The sequence below is a fragment of the Phaseolus vulgaris genome, chromosome 4 (genome assembly GCF_051622355.1).
Source record: "Phaseolus vulgaris cultivar YP4 chromosome 4, ASM5162235v1, whole genome shotgun sequence".
Taxonomy (NCBI): Eukaryota; Viridiplantae; Streptophyta; class Magnoliopsida; order Fabales; family Fabaceae; genus Phaseolus; species Phaseolus vulgaris.
The window spans coordinates 50,066,106-50,079,418 of record NC_143501.1 but is presented as its reverse complement, the minus strand read 5'-3'; the positions used below and the strand labels follow the sequence as shown (position 1 = coordinate 50,079,418).

Genomic DNA, 13,313 nt, shown 5'->3' with positions numbered 1-13,313 from the left:
TTTCATAATTTTTAGCCAGAATAAAATTGTAGATAGTATGTCGAAATTTCAGTTAAGATTGATTAAATTTGTAATAAATTTAAAACTAACTTAATATAAGGAAAGGAAAAATCATCTTTAATTTAATATAGTGTATAAATATTCAAATTTTTAAATTGAAAATACATTTGAATGATATTCAAAGAAATAAATAAAAAAATGAACAACATCATGTACTCCGTGCACATACAAATGAGTACTTCTAAAATTGAAAGAAATAACACATGTTTTCAATATTAATAGAAAATATTTATATACTTAATAACGATATAAATAAACTAAAAACACACATTACAATAAATAGTGATGAAATAAATTAATAAAATTAAAATCCATAACTTTTAATAACATTAACTTTTTTCAGATTTGGTATATGAATTATTCATCCTCCGCTACAATAATTAATACTGTCGAATATCTATATTTTCTTCTCAACATAATTTATGTCAAACTAAACTAAATCAACGTTTATATCTATTTTTTAAATAAAATAAATTAATACTTGAACTACTATAAATTTTAGATGAACAAATACATTAAAAAAAATTTAAGGGATTGTATAAAAAAAATAAACATTATCCGAAAAGCCAATTTAATTGATAGTTTAAATGTGCAAGAAAATCATAGTAATTAAAAATAATGAACATATGAATATTGAAATTTTGCATCTTTTTATAGAAATCACTTTAAGTTGAACAATGACTAGAGAGAGGAATCAACTTTGAAAGGAAAATGATAGTTTCATATCTCCAATACTTTGAAGTTGTATATAACTTTTTGATTTGAAAGATTTAGAATAAATATATATAGTAAAGATTAAATTTGTAATTAAATTATATTAAAATAATAATATTAGAAGTTATAATATGGTTGTATAAAAATTTGGAATTATTAATGTATCATTAAACTTAGATTTCCCTTAATTCGCTACTTATATTTTCATTTTTCAACTTCATAGATTTTAGAGACAGAAGTTTTGTAAAAGTTTCAATAAGGAGATGATATATTTTTCGTGATATATTTTTCATGGAAAGTGTTAATTTAAAAATTGAATATAGAAAAATATAAATAGAAACTAAGGTCACTCTAGCCAAATGCATGAAAAATATTTCAGAAATCCTCTGCTCTGTTCATCAATTTCCAACAGAACTCTTGAGATAATTGTGGTTACAATTCTTCACTGAAGCAACTACTAGTCATGATGCACAAAAATGTCTGCAAAATAACAACAATAGACTAAATTCAGATTCTCAATTTCTCACATGTTTAAGCAGTTCATTCCAAATTATGACACATCACACATGCCAACACCATGAAAATGGAACACATACACACATATTAAACTTTCATGATGAAAAATGCAGCACTAGTTGATTGAAACTATTAAGAAATATTGTTTAACTCTATTTCAATCTCATAAAACCGATTTACAAGGTAAGATTCGCATTCACTTATAAATAATAAAATATTCTAATCTCTAGTCAATGTGGGATCTTCACACACTCTTTCATGCCAAGAATTGCAGTTTAAGCGTGGGACAACATATTTATGGGTGGGCCGATAGCAGGTGGTCTGATAAGTCCACCAAACACTTCTTATAATAGATTTGAAACTCTGATACTATATTAAAAAATAGACTTTAAACCTAACTCAATCTCATAAAACCAGTTTATAAGGTGAAAGGAGTCGGAATTTAAAAATAAGAAATAGGTAACAAATTAACAATACATGAACAGTGTTTTAGGAGAGAAATGGACCTGGTCAAAGTGCCATCTCAGCCTGCAAAGCTGTCAATTCATCTACCTCAGAAGTGGTTACAGGGAGAGTAGGTTGCCATCCTGCTGGGGGCTGTACCGAGACTGCAGGGGCTGTAGCTGCTGGCTGAAGAAGCTGCTCTTCCAACTCACCAGCCTCCAGTTCTTCAAGTTCAGCTTCCAATTCGTCCTGAAAGCAAAACAACTCAGAATCATCCACATAAATGCATTGTGTTCTATGACAGCACAACACTGTAATCTGAATGTACCAGGTATCAATAGATTCACTCAATTAATGTAACAGTATTCAAGTTTTTCAAATTATGAAAAGAAATGAACAGCACTCAAATATCAGATGTGTCATACAGATTGGTAAGATCATGAAAATTCTTCACTATCTGATAACTTCAATAGTATGTGTGTGTATGGTACAATCTAAAGATACATATATAATCATTTGATTTGGGAAGGTGACCTCATCAATATAAGAAGCTGGACCAAGTGGAGCAGACAAGGCTTCTTGAATCATTCTCATGTTATCAGTCTGCTGATTGATCTCCTCCATAGTCTTGTCAACATCATCAATTTTCCTGAAATCAAAGATGTTGCAACTCAACAATATCATAGACCAAAAAGTAACTAGCTGAATAAACATTGTGCAGAGTTATGAGAAATGCAGAAAATATTATTAGTTAAATCATAACAAATTGAGAATTGATATATTCGTACCCCATTTCCCTAACATTTCAATTCTTGCATGAAATCACAAACATTCTCTTTCTTCATATCATAATTTCAAGGTATTATTAGTGTACAAAATTTAAAACATAAACTGCACTACGCACGTTGCTTTTTGCACAGCCTTCATTGCAGCTGCTCCAATTCTCAACGCTGCTACTGTATCTGTGGTGACTGTGGCACCTTCCAACATTATCATCTGTAACACAAAACAGACAACATGAGATCCAAAAGAAGCTCAAGACAAAAACAAAAACAAAAACTAAATCATCTTTTGATTTCACACTCACCTGGTCGTGAATACGCAACTGGAAATTTCCAAGCTGCTCTATTTGCTGTTCGTATAACTTCTTCCTCTTCACACATTGCGCTGCCCCTGCATCAAACAGAAGTTCAAATCACATGCACCCCACACATACGTAGAAGGAGATTGATCAGCAACCAACCTACCCCTTTTGTTCTTTCCTCTGATGAATTCTATGGCCTTTTCCTTTTCTGCATTCACTTTTTTCAGAAGCACATCTTCCTTTTTCTCAAGCAATTCAAGTGTCTGCGTAATCAAAATAACAGAACATTCAAATATAGAAATTCTATGGCAGATGATTGTTATTAGTTAAGGTGTCAGCGTAACTGAAATGTCAGTTGAATAATGATGTTTAACATAAAAATTTGAACACATCTATATATGGTTACATGATGCAATCAAACAACATGTAAAAGATAAATTTGAACTAGAAAGCACTTGCATGAGGAGGAGAATTAAGAGCAAAAAGGAGCAATGTTGTATACGATGACATGATGATATTATATACACAGCATAAGATAGCATAGCCAAAAAGAGAAGAAACAATGATGAATGAACCTGGTTTAACTTGTCTAATACGGCAATAGGATTGTGTTCTGGTTTAGATTTGCCAAAGAAATTCCTAAACATGATCAGAATGGATTAATTGAAACCCTAGTACTGCGTTGATTGGAGTGTTCACTTTTATTATGGCTGTTTTTTGCTCTTTCACGTTAGTGTTGCTGTGAGGATGAGTATCTACGTTGCTACCTGACCTAATATTTTCATTCTGTGCGTGACAACAATAATAATATTATTAATTAACAAAATAATAGAAATATCTCATTTTAAATATAATAATAACAATAGATTAGATTTAGTTAAGTTCAATTGCATAGTAAATTTAAATATTTTTAATGAGTCATTAATAAATTTTCTTAATTTAGTAAGTGCTAAATTTTTTTATATTTTTTAATTGAGTCTTTTAATTCTGCTATTAAGTTATCTCCACGTATTATTTTGTGTAAATATTAAAATATTTTAACTAAGACAAGTAACTTATTTTTTGATGAGGTAAACATAAATGAAAAGAAAAACAAACAAAAATCTAAATACGATTTTGGGAGATTATAGAATAAGCTTGGAGTTGGGTGTTAGAGTTACCATAAAGGTATTCAAGGATATTTAATAACGAGAATTATATGTGGGACATTAATAATAAGTGACTTTTTTTGTTTTAGTTCAAAATGAAAAGAAACAACTTGGATAATATTGAAAATAAAGTGAAAACAAAAATGTATTGAATGAAGATAAAAAAAAAAAAAAACCTAAGACGAAAGCAAAACCAAAACATAAATATGATGTTGAGAGATTGTGTAACAAGGATGTGGTTAGAGTTGCGCACGTGGAAGATAGAAAAACTTACATTAGTTTACTTACATTTATTCCTACCACTTATTTTATCGGTTTTTTTATCATGATGGAGTTATTTTTTTTGTTTTTACCAAAATGTGGTCCGTTTAAAAAAATTTACAAATTTATGACGTGACAGAAGTCGTGTCAAGTTGGCACGACTTCAGTATTACAAGGCAGAATGGTACGACTTCAGTATGACATGACAGAAGTCGTGCTTAATTAGGACGACTTTTGCATACGAAGTCGTGCCGAATTGGCACGACTTGCCTAAATTTATAATTTTTTTAAAACGGACCACATTTTGGTAAAAACCAAAAAAAATAACCCCATAATGATAAAAAAAACCTATTTTATGAGTATTGTTCTATTGTTTAATCCTACATTTGTTCCGCATTCTCAGGTTTTTGTTTTTCTTTTCATTTCGTTTTCAACCAATAATAAAAATCACTTGTTATATTAATCATAAAACTACATTATTTAAAATTAAGACAAAATAATATGTGAAGATAAGTAAGAGTGACGTCACCTAGAACAATTAAACCCCATAAATTTAAAATGTGAATCTTTTAATACTCTAATCTAATTAAGAAAATTTAGTAAGAACCCACTTAAAAGCATATAAGAGATTTCAAATCTAAGTAAGCCTAAAAAGTAATATATAAAGTGTATACGTTGACAATCTTACAACTCGAAAAAAAATAATTTTTTATTAAAATAAAATAATTTTAGAATTATATTATGCCCCATCACAGTTATAAACTGATATCTTGTCACCAAATAATTAATAATTCTCAAAAGTAACATTTTTCTTTCACCAAATACGGCAAGGGAGTGCCATTTGTTGCAGTAACCCAGTGCCTTTAATAAGGTTTCACAAAAATTTACAATGTATAATTACACTACCTGCTATCTTGGGAAAGGATAGGTGATAGATTCACTATCATAAGAATATGCTTCTGATGAACTGTAGAATTCGGTGTAGACTTGTTTAGGAGGGGGCACAAATGTTTCAGTGTCACTAGGAGATTCTATTGCCAAACACTGCTTTAACTCTGCTATGACAACACTCATTGTAGGTCTCTGAATGGAGGTTGATGCAGAACATGCCATTGCTATTCCTAAAGCTCTCCACCCAGAATTTGCACCAAATTTTCCTTGGAGCCTTGGATCTAAAATTTTACTCAATTCTCCTCTTCCAAGCTCAGGTCTTATCCACTCAAGTATGTGCATTATTTTGTTGCCTTTGAATATTGCAGGACGACCTGTGATCAATTCAAGTAGAACAATTCCAAAGCTAAATATGTCACTTTTCTCATTAAGGCTCCCTGATCTGTAGTACCTGAATAAATGGACAGTGTAGTTAGGGCAAAGTAGCAAGTCCATGATAAAACAGTAAAACTATATTTGCACATTAAGGCCTACCCATTAAACCAAATATCATAAAAAAATATTAATTTCAATTTGATTTTTATTCTGACTAGAAATGGAACAATTCAATTCAAGTACATAAATATCAGATCAAATGACATTTTTATCTATAAGCAATTAATTCCAATTTGAACAATAAAATGAATCTTCTGATAAGGACTTACTCTGGGTCAAGGTACCCTGTTGTGCCCATTATTGCAGATTTTTCATCTGTAGCATCAGTATAAATCACATGAGATTGTTCTTTTTGGTTATCTTTCCTAAACTCCTTGGAGAGGCCAAAATCTGCTATCTTGGCTTCTAAATCTTGACTTAAAAGAATGTTTGCTGACTTTACATCCCTGTGTATTATTGGTGGCTTGCAACCATGGTGTAGGTAATCCAACCCTTCAAGTTCAAACACATCATTCATCAAACATCAACACAAATACCAAAAGAATGTAGTTGCACAAAACCACTTATACAGTTACACGGCAACATGTTATTCGTCCAGGTGACTGTCATGGATAAAAAATGTAAAAACATGCTCTTAGACTAGATTATATAAACCAAGAAACATTATTTAGTAAGGTGAATTAAATTTGAGAGTTTTTTTTTCCAAAATAAAATTAAGAAAAAGGAGCAAAATCTGATGATCTGGAGACTTGGTAACATTTGATACCAATATGAAAAAAAGTAAACGTCTAAAGGATAAGAGAAAAGCACTTTTCGCTTATACTGACCCTCAGCGGCATCGATTGCTATCTGTATTCTTCTTTCCCAACTCAAGCAATCTGAATTTCCATCTGCAATCATGAAAGATCTTATTGCAACATGCTCTCTTTGTTTATTTATTTTGTGATGCTATAAGTATTGCAGTGAACAAATAAAGGTTAATAATCATGCATTGTTACATAGCCAATTTTATCTTCAACCAATTAAAAATGGTCAAGGTAGTTTTTATAGAAATCAACTATCTTAATGATTTATGAGTAGATGACAACATAAATAACCTTCCTTCTCTCGGTGAATTTCAATTAAACTGAATATGGAGCAGTGTAGGAGTACCTGAGAGAAAGAGAAAATCTTTCAGACTGCCATTGACCATGTGCTCATATATGAGAGCCATCTTGTTATCATCATCACAATAACCAATGAAAGATACCAAATTTTTGTGATGAACTGTCATCAAAAGCTCAGCCTGCAAGCCATGTACATGTATACAATGAAGGATACCACATTTTTGTGCTGAACTATCATCAAAAGCTTAGCCATGATTGCTTTCTTTGGATGGTTCTGATGTTGAATAACATTTCCCTAGAATCTAAGTAGTATAATCCATTGGTAGAATGTGGTACTAATTACCTCAGTTTGAAATTCTTTAGGGCCCTGAGTTGACGATGGAGAAAGCATCTTCACTGCAACTTCTTTGCCATCTTTCATCTGCCCACTGTACACAGTTCCAAATCCTCCCTTGCCAATGACCATTTCAAAGTTGTTGGTGATCTCCATGACTTCCGAATATGTGTATTGCCAGTTCTTCGTTGTTACATTTTTCCCTCTTTTGTTGAGCATACTGATCTCCTCATCTTTGTTCAAAAGGAAAGTAAATTAAAGTTTGGTTAATGTTTTGTTTTGCTCATTTATTTTATGTCTGTTTTTCAGGTTTTGAGAATCAGATGGAAACAGTTAATATCAATAAAGCAAGAAGTACCTGATCGTTCATTTCTTCTAAATTTCCAAAAGAGAATGAAAGCAACCAATATAACTAAAACTGATACTGATACCACTATGGGAACAACAATTTTAACAGTTTTACTGTTCCCTCCTGAGCCACCAAGATTTTGATCATCCACCCTGAAAGTGATGAAAACATGAGAAATGAAATCAAATGTTTGATGACACCTCTAAAAGTATGTATGTGCTTCGTGGTCCATACTTCAACCCTGGCTTTCTTTACCATGATTCCTAATATTTATATGAAAAATGAAACTAGCCAAGCTTTATAAACATCTGAGTCTATTACAGCAGGACATACCTCAATGTAAGTAAGCCATCCCTTGATCTTTCTAAAAGAGTGTCAGGAACTGAACCCGAAAATAGATTGTCCTTTAAGTCCCTACAAAAGTTATTTTTCTTTCATTAGCCATTAGTACCTATTTGCCGCTGCATATATCAGGCCATACACTTACAAATATTTAAGGGATTTCAATTCTTCCAAGAACTCAGGTATTGCTCCCGTTAAGCTATTGTTGTGCAAGTCCCTGAATAAAAAATTGTAGGTTTGTCATATTATATATATGACGAAGAAACCATTCTTCATTACAATGGTGAAATTGTGTACAGGTTAAAGCCATACGAGTTATATTATTCATAAAATAATTTTCTACAATGCTTTTTCTCTTTACCTGTCTTCCTCACATTGCAATGATCTTATTACATGCTTTTCTGTCTTCTCATTCTATCTTACTCTTTATTGTACAAATTATTGTATAGAGATTTCATGAATACAATTTCTCAAAGCATAGTGATGGTAAACGTACTCAGAATTTTGTGTCATGTGTACTTACAAAGATTCCAGCGAGGAGAGATTGGAAATGGAAGAAGTTATTGCTCCACTTAAACTGCTGGAGCTTATATTCCTAGAAAAAGAAAACGCTTACTTCTAGGCTTGAATGTAAGGATATAATGTAAAAGTCAAAACTGATTTCTTCAACTAGGACATTCAGAATGGAAGAAGGAAAAACATACAAAGAGATTACTCACAGAGAGATAATTCGGGGAGGAAGTGAAGTGCTATAGTTGCATTTTAAGCCTTCCCAAGAATGGTTCTTTGGCTCACATGGATCACCCACCCAATTTCTTTGAATTCTATAGCTTTCCTTTATATCCAACATAGCATCAACTGTGTTCACATATAATTGAATCCACTTAAAGGCATAATCATTTCAAACTCTAAAACAAGTGCAAGTGATATGATTGTTGATTGTTTGATGGTGATTTTGTTTTTATTAAAGTCTCAGAGGGCTAAGCAGTAATGCATTGGTTTTGCACAGCAAATTTTAGCTAAGAAAACGCATCATACCATCTTCTTCAAATGTTGCAAGTCCATCTAGCTTCACTACATAAATCTCAACTGCATTAAGAATGGGTGGAAGGGTTGAATCTCTTGTTTTGTGTATGGAAATACGATGTTCATTTGCCACCAAAGATTTTGAATTAGAAAGGGTGGTTGCAAACAAGTGGCGGGGTACTATGGAATCAAACAATGGAGATCCATTCCAAGATATATTGAATTTCCTCAGCTGGGTTTTCTCAAGCTGCTCCACTTCAGCAAAGTACAAGTAGACATAAAATTTCCAACTTGGATCATCTGGGGTCCAAGAAAGCTCCAAAGTATCACTGCCATTCCTTGGTCTTGCAGCAGTCCTAATAACTTCAAATGGTGGTCTAAAGCCATCATCATTGACATTTATTGCCGTGGAAGTGCTGACAGAATCCCAGGATGAAGAATTGAAAGGGGACCAGATTCTATCATAAACATCATCCTCATATCTACCACTTCCATTGAGTGACCCAATGTCCCATCGTTTGAAAAGTGTTAGAGAAGCAGATTCCCCAAACTCAGTGCCATAAATAGAACTATTAAGTGGTCTAACATCTAATCCTGAGATAAAAGGAGTTCCTGCTCCCTTGTTCACAAGGCAAACATATATCACATCTGATTGTGCAAAACTGATTATTTCAAGTACAACTTCCTCTGAGGCATTTCTAAATTTCACTGTTGACCAGAAATCGACATCAACATAAACATCAAACTCTGGAAGCTTGTTTTCTCCATCATAGTTTCCATACATGAAGGAAGCCCTGATTAAATACAAACTGCCACTTCTTAGAGATGTTAAACTATAACAGTTCCTTTCCCCGTGGGGAAAACTTCTGACATCTGAGAGTATTTGTGCCAGAGTGGGATTGTTTGGGTATGCATACTCAGAGGAGATGTTCCTATTAACCCCACTTTGTATATAGCCTCCATCAGCGGTGTACTTTATATTAATTTCTTCATCCGTGTAAAAATCTTGCCAACTACCGCAATCAATGCTTATAAAGCCTGAACAAAAAGAAAAGATAGATTAAGAAATACAAAACTAAGCTTGTTTGCACTTCAAAATGGGTTAAACAAAACTAAGGTTTATTTAATTGTCTTGAGAAACCATTAATTATCTCAGTGATTGATGATAAACAAGAACAAAGAGACAAAGAGTAATATCAGTACCCCTCTAAGGAATGTTGGAGAAAATGTTCCATGGCATCAATTAATAACGTTGCAGAAAAAGAAAAAAACATCAAAACTCATTTGTAGCTAACCTATTTGTTGCTGTGCGTGAACTAAAGCTACGAGGACAACACAAAGTGTGAGCAACAATATGAACCCAATTGAACTTCTCATCGGTGGATAGCGGAGAAGGCAGTATCAAATAGTATGCTATGATGTTTCAAAAGTGGTGGTTGTGGGTATTCTTGAAGACAGGAACTTCCATTGGAACATTAGAGAGTAGGAAGTAGCAAGGTCGGAAAACAAATGAATGAGTCAAACGTTCACATGTAAACCTGGACACGCATTTGTCGGCTTTGACAAAACCAGACACTGAAAAGTTAAATGTCTAAAAAATTGATTCATCAAGTAGAAGAGAATCACGCCCAAAACAGTTTGCATGACTTTTTTTTCGTGAATAGTAAGGATTTTTAAAACAAATCACGAAGTGGACAACTTTTCATTTTGTTTCACAAACTAAAATTATTCCCTCCCGATATTTTTTTAGCACGAAAATCTATTCAAAATTTAGTTTTCGAAGTAGGATAGTTTGAATTTTTATCTTTTATTTTCGGTAATCAAGAAAAAATGTGGGTTTTCCAATTCCACGATTGAAATTTGATTTTTGGAAGTGGAATCTTTACTTGTCTTTTATGTTTTTGGGAAAAAAAAAAATTGGAATTTAGTTTTATGAGAAAGAAAAACATTTATGATTTGTGGTATATTTGGTTTTTTTTTCTGTATTTATTGCTGTTTCTTTCTTTTTCCCTTCGACGAGATCACTGTTTCTTTCTCTCTCTTCCGACGTGGTCACTTCTTTTTTTTCTTTTCGACCTTTTTTTGGTTCGAAACTCTCTAACTTCCGCACCTGTACTCAAACCTTAAACTCTTACAAAATAGCATAAGGGTCACCCAATGTCACTTTTGCGACATCAAATCTGTTTTGTATTAACAAAACATTTGTCTGATTTTTTACTTTTCGATTTTGATATCTAAAACTTCAAAAGAAAATTATTTAATCATCATAATGAGAATAAAAAGGATTAGGATATTTATAATGATATTCCCTGATGAAGTAATGGTTTATAATAATAAAAGCTACCATAAGTTATCTTTTAGATCTTTAAATTTCAGAGTTAATTTTAAAAATTCGATTTATGTACTATTTGATTGAAAAAAAATTACGATTGAATTGGTTAAAAGTAAGTTTAAATTTTCTATAATTTTATTGAAAATAGTATCGTATTTTCATTACTCATAGTGCGTGGGAACATAATAGACATTCTTATAAAACACATGGGTTGTGTGGTCCAAGAACTTCCACTCAACATAAATTTTATGAAAATATCAGCACTAACTTGAATTTGTTCTCAATCTTTTAATAATATATGTTGAAATTTCATTCAATGATAAACTTTGATTCCATGTAGGGTTGGAATTCTCATTACAATTTGGAAAAATGTTGAATTATTAGCTTAGAATCAAAGTAATATTAAATTATTAACCATGATGGAAATTAATGAGAAGTTAACTAATTGAATGTAATGAAAAATTGCTATTACATGAATAAATAATATAATAAATGGTTCAAGTTGAAGGTAGTTTAATTTCGTGGTGGTTTCATTAGAGAAGAAGATGAAGGATTAGGTATAGATTTTGAATTGGTCACCATTGGTGGCTATTTTTTGTTATTATTTAATTAGTGAATGATGTGGTCAATTATTTCCATTTTGGTTTTAATTAGTGGATGAAGGTGCCTAGTACCCTCCACGTGGCAACTTGTGTTTAAGCTAATGTCATGTAATAATCATCTCACGTAATTCAAGTGGCAAAATAATGACACAAGATAATAAAACTTTAAATAATATATGTTTTAGGGGAAATGTTATTGAAATATTTAAATTGTACTAACTTAAGAGAATCATATTATTTTAATACATTTAAGGATTAAGGTTAGAGAGGTAATCAAAATTGAGTTTGAAAATATAGATTTGACATTTTCAGAAAAAATGATAATAGGGTTTTGACTATAAATTTTGGGAAGTTAGAAAAAACAAAGAAGAAGTGTGACACTCTGGAAGTACAAAAGTAATGGTACTCACACATTTAACTTTAATTTCATAAAAGTAAAAATAAAAACGGAAGAACATACAATAAGATGTAGTAAAAGCAATGGAGTAGCTTCAACCAATTCAATTATTTCTTATATTACTTTTAACTACCTTTTTCACATAAGTTTATTGGAAAACTTAGGCTTAACTCGTAACACACTTTTTGGCTCATACCCCACTCAGGCCAAGCTAAACATAATTCACGATCGAGCTGACCATACCTAAATGCTTGAATCGAGATTCCGAGTACCCCTGACAAGTACAAGTACATTAAAAAAGTTCATCCAATACATTTGGATGAGTTTAAGTTTATATCTTTAATTGACTATATGGATAAGGTTATGTCTAAAGTATTGTTTAATATGAAAAAGAAAGTATTTCCAAAAATCATAGAAAACTCTTAATCAACATTTACTAAAAAGATAGCAAGTATCCTTATGATAAACGAAGTGGTAGATGAAATTAGTTGGAAAAGGAATAGTGGGGTAATACTCAAGGTTATTTTGAAAAAAAAGTCTATAACTTTGTGAATATATAATGGATATATTACTTTTTTTTTCACTAGGTTGGATAAAATGTTATATGAGATTAGCTACAATATCCATATTAGTAAATGAATGATAAACCCCAAAAATTTAAGTTAATAAAAATTTCGATAAAATATTAGTGACTCTTTGCTTTTTAACAAATATTTATCGCCATAATTCCAATTACGATAATATTATTTAAGACTTGGAGTAAGAAATTATTTATAAACACTTTCTCTTCTTAATCCATCCAAATATTTATAAAAACAAAATAATAAAAGACTTGAGATAGAAACAATATCTTTACACATTAATAAATGTAAAATATACTTTCAAAATACATAATGTAATTAGTGGTATTATAAATTTATTGATATGTTTAATTTTGAGACAATGTTTTCAAAAAGTTGTAAGAGCATACACATAAAATTTATTATAATTTCAACTGTAATTTATTTTAGTTTAATTATATAGTATTTAGGATATCAAAATTTAAATGTTATATTGAAAATAAAACGAATTATAAACCAAACTTACTGTAGTTAAAAGTTAAAAGATTAAAATTAAGGAAAAGAAAATCAGGAAAAAATTACAAATTTTAAAATTATAGGAATCAAAATTATAATTAAGAGAAAAATCTTAATTTATATTTTACAATTCTTCAATTATTTCTTACGAAAATTAATTTTTTTCACAATCTTATTTTCTCGTCTAATTTCCGAA

At 31.1% G+C, this 13,313-nt stretch overlaps 3 protein-coding genes across 3 annotated transcripts; all 3 read right to left on the bottom strand.

Moving 5' to 3' along the window:
* Nucleotides 1-1,074: 1,074 nt before the first annotated feature.
* Nucleotides 1,075-2,617, bottom strand: LOC150028176 (vacuolar protein sorting-associated protein 32 homolog 2-like). The gene is made up of 3 exons (XM_090301682.1): nt 2,269-2,617; nt 1,797-1,983; nt 1,075-1,254 (listed from the first exon to the last, which is right to left on the bottom strand). Exons 1-2 carry the CDS (start codon nt 2,446-2,448, stop codon nt 1,801-1,803), a joined length of 363 nt encoding a protein of 120 aa, XP_090157808.1. The 5' UTR covers nt 2,449-2,617; the 3' UTR covers nt 1,075-1,254; nt 1,797-1,800.
* Nucleotides 2,614-3,465, bottom strand: LOC137836548 (vacuolar protein sorting-associated protein 32 homolog 1). Its single transcript, XM_068645217.2, has 4 exons — nt 3,394-3,465; nt 2,982-3,081; nt 2,822-2,907; nt 2,614-2,730 (listed from the first exon to the last, which is right to left on the bottom strand). Exons 1-4 carry the CDS (start codon nt 3,463-3,465, stop codon nt 2,614-2,616), a joined length of 375 nt encoding a protein of 124 aa, XP_068501318.2.
* A 1,559-nt stretch (nt 3,466-5,024) lies between these two features.
* LOC137838155 (putative LRR receptor-like serine/threonine-protein kinase At4g29180) lies at nt 5,025-10,447 on the bottom strand. Its single transcript, XM_068647396.2, has 12 exons — nt 10,006-10,447; nt 8,723-9,748; nt 8,404-8,542; nt 8,208-8,279; nt 7,830-7,901; nt 7,676-7,756; nt 7,352-7,494; nt 7,003-7,226; nt 6,706-6,838; nt 6,381-6,443; nt 5,823-6,045; nt 5,025-5,569 (listed from the first exon to the last, which is right to left on the bottom strand). Exons 1-12 carry the CDS (start codon nt 10,085-10,087, stop codon nt 5,137-5,139), a joined length of 2,691 nt encoding a protein of 896 aa, XP_068503497.1. The 5' UTR covers nt 10,088-10,447; the 3' UTR covers nt 5,025-5,136.
* Between the last annotated feature and the right edge of the window lie 2,866 nt (nt 10,448-13,313).

Coding starts and splice junctions, on each gene's coding strand:
- LOC150028176 (XM_090301682.1), bottom strand. CDS start 2,448: ATGTTTATTCAGCTAGTTACTTTTTGGTCTATGATATTGTTGAGTTGC. Junction 1,984..2,268: donor CAGCTTCTTATATTGATGAG/GTCACCTTCCCA, acceptor TTTTGCTTTCAG/GACGAATTGGAAGCTGAACT.
- LOC137836548 (XM_068645217.2), bottom strand. CDS start 3,465: ATGTTTAGGAATTTCTTTGGCAAATCTAAACCAGAACACAATCCTATT. Junction 2,908..2,981: donor CAGAGGAAAGAACAAAAGGG/GTAGGTTGGTTG, acceptor TGTTTGATGCAG/GGGCAGCGCAATGTGTGAAG. Junction 2,731..2,821: donor AGTTGCGTATTCACGACCAG/GTGAGTGTGAAA, acceptor TTTGTGTTACAG/ATGATAATGTTGGAAGGTGC.
- LOC137838155 (XM_068647396.2), bottom strand. CDS start 10,087: ATGAGAAGTTCAATTGGGTTCATATTGTTGCTCACACTTTGTGTTGTC. Junction 7,902..8,207: donor CTCTCCTCGCTGGAATCTTT/GTAAGTACACAT, acceptor TTTTTTATTCAG/GGACTTGCACAACAATAGCT. Junction 6,839..7,002: donor CTAAAGAATTTCAAACTGAG/GTAATTAGTACC, acceptor CATGGCTTGCAG/GCTGAGCTTTTGATGACAGT.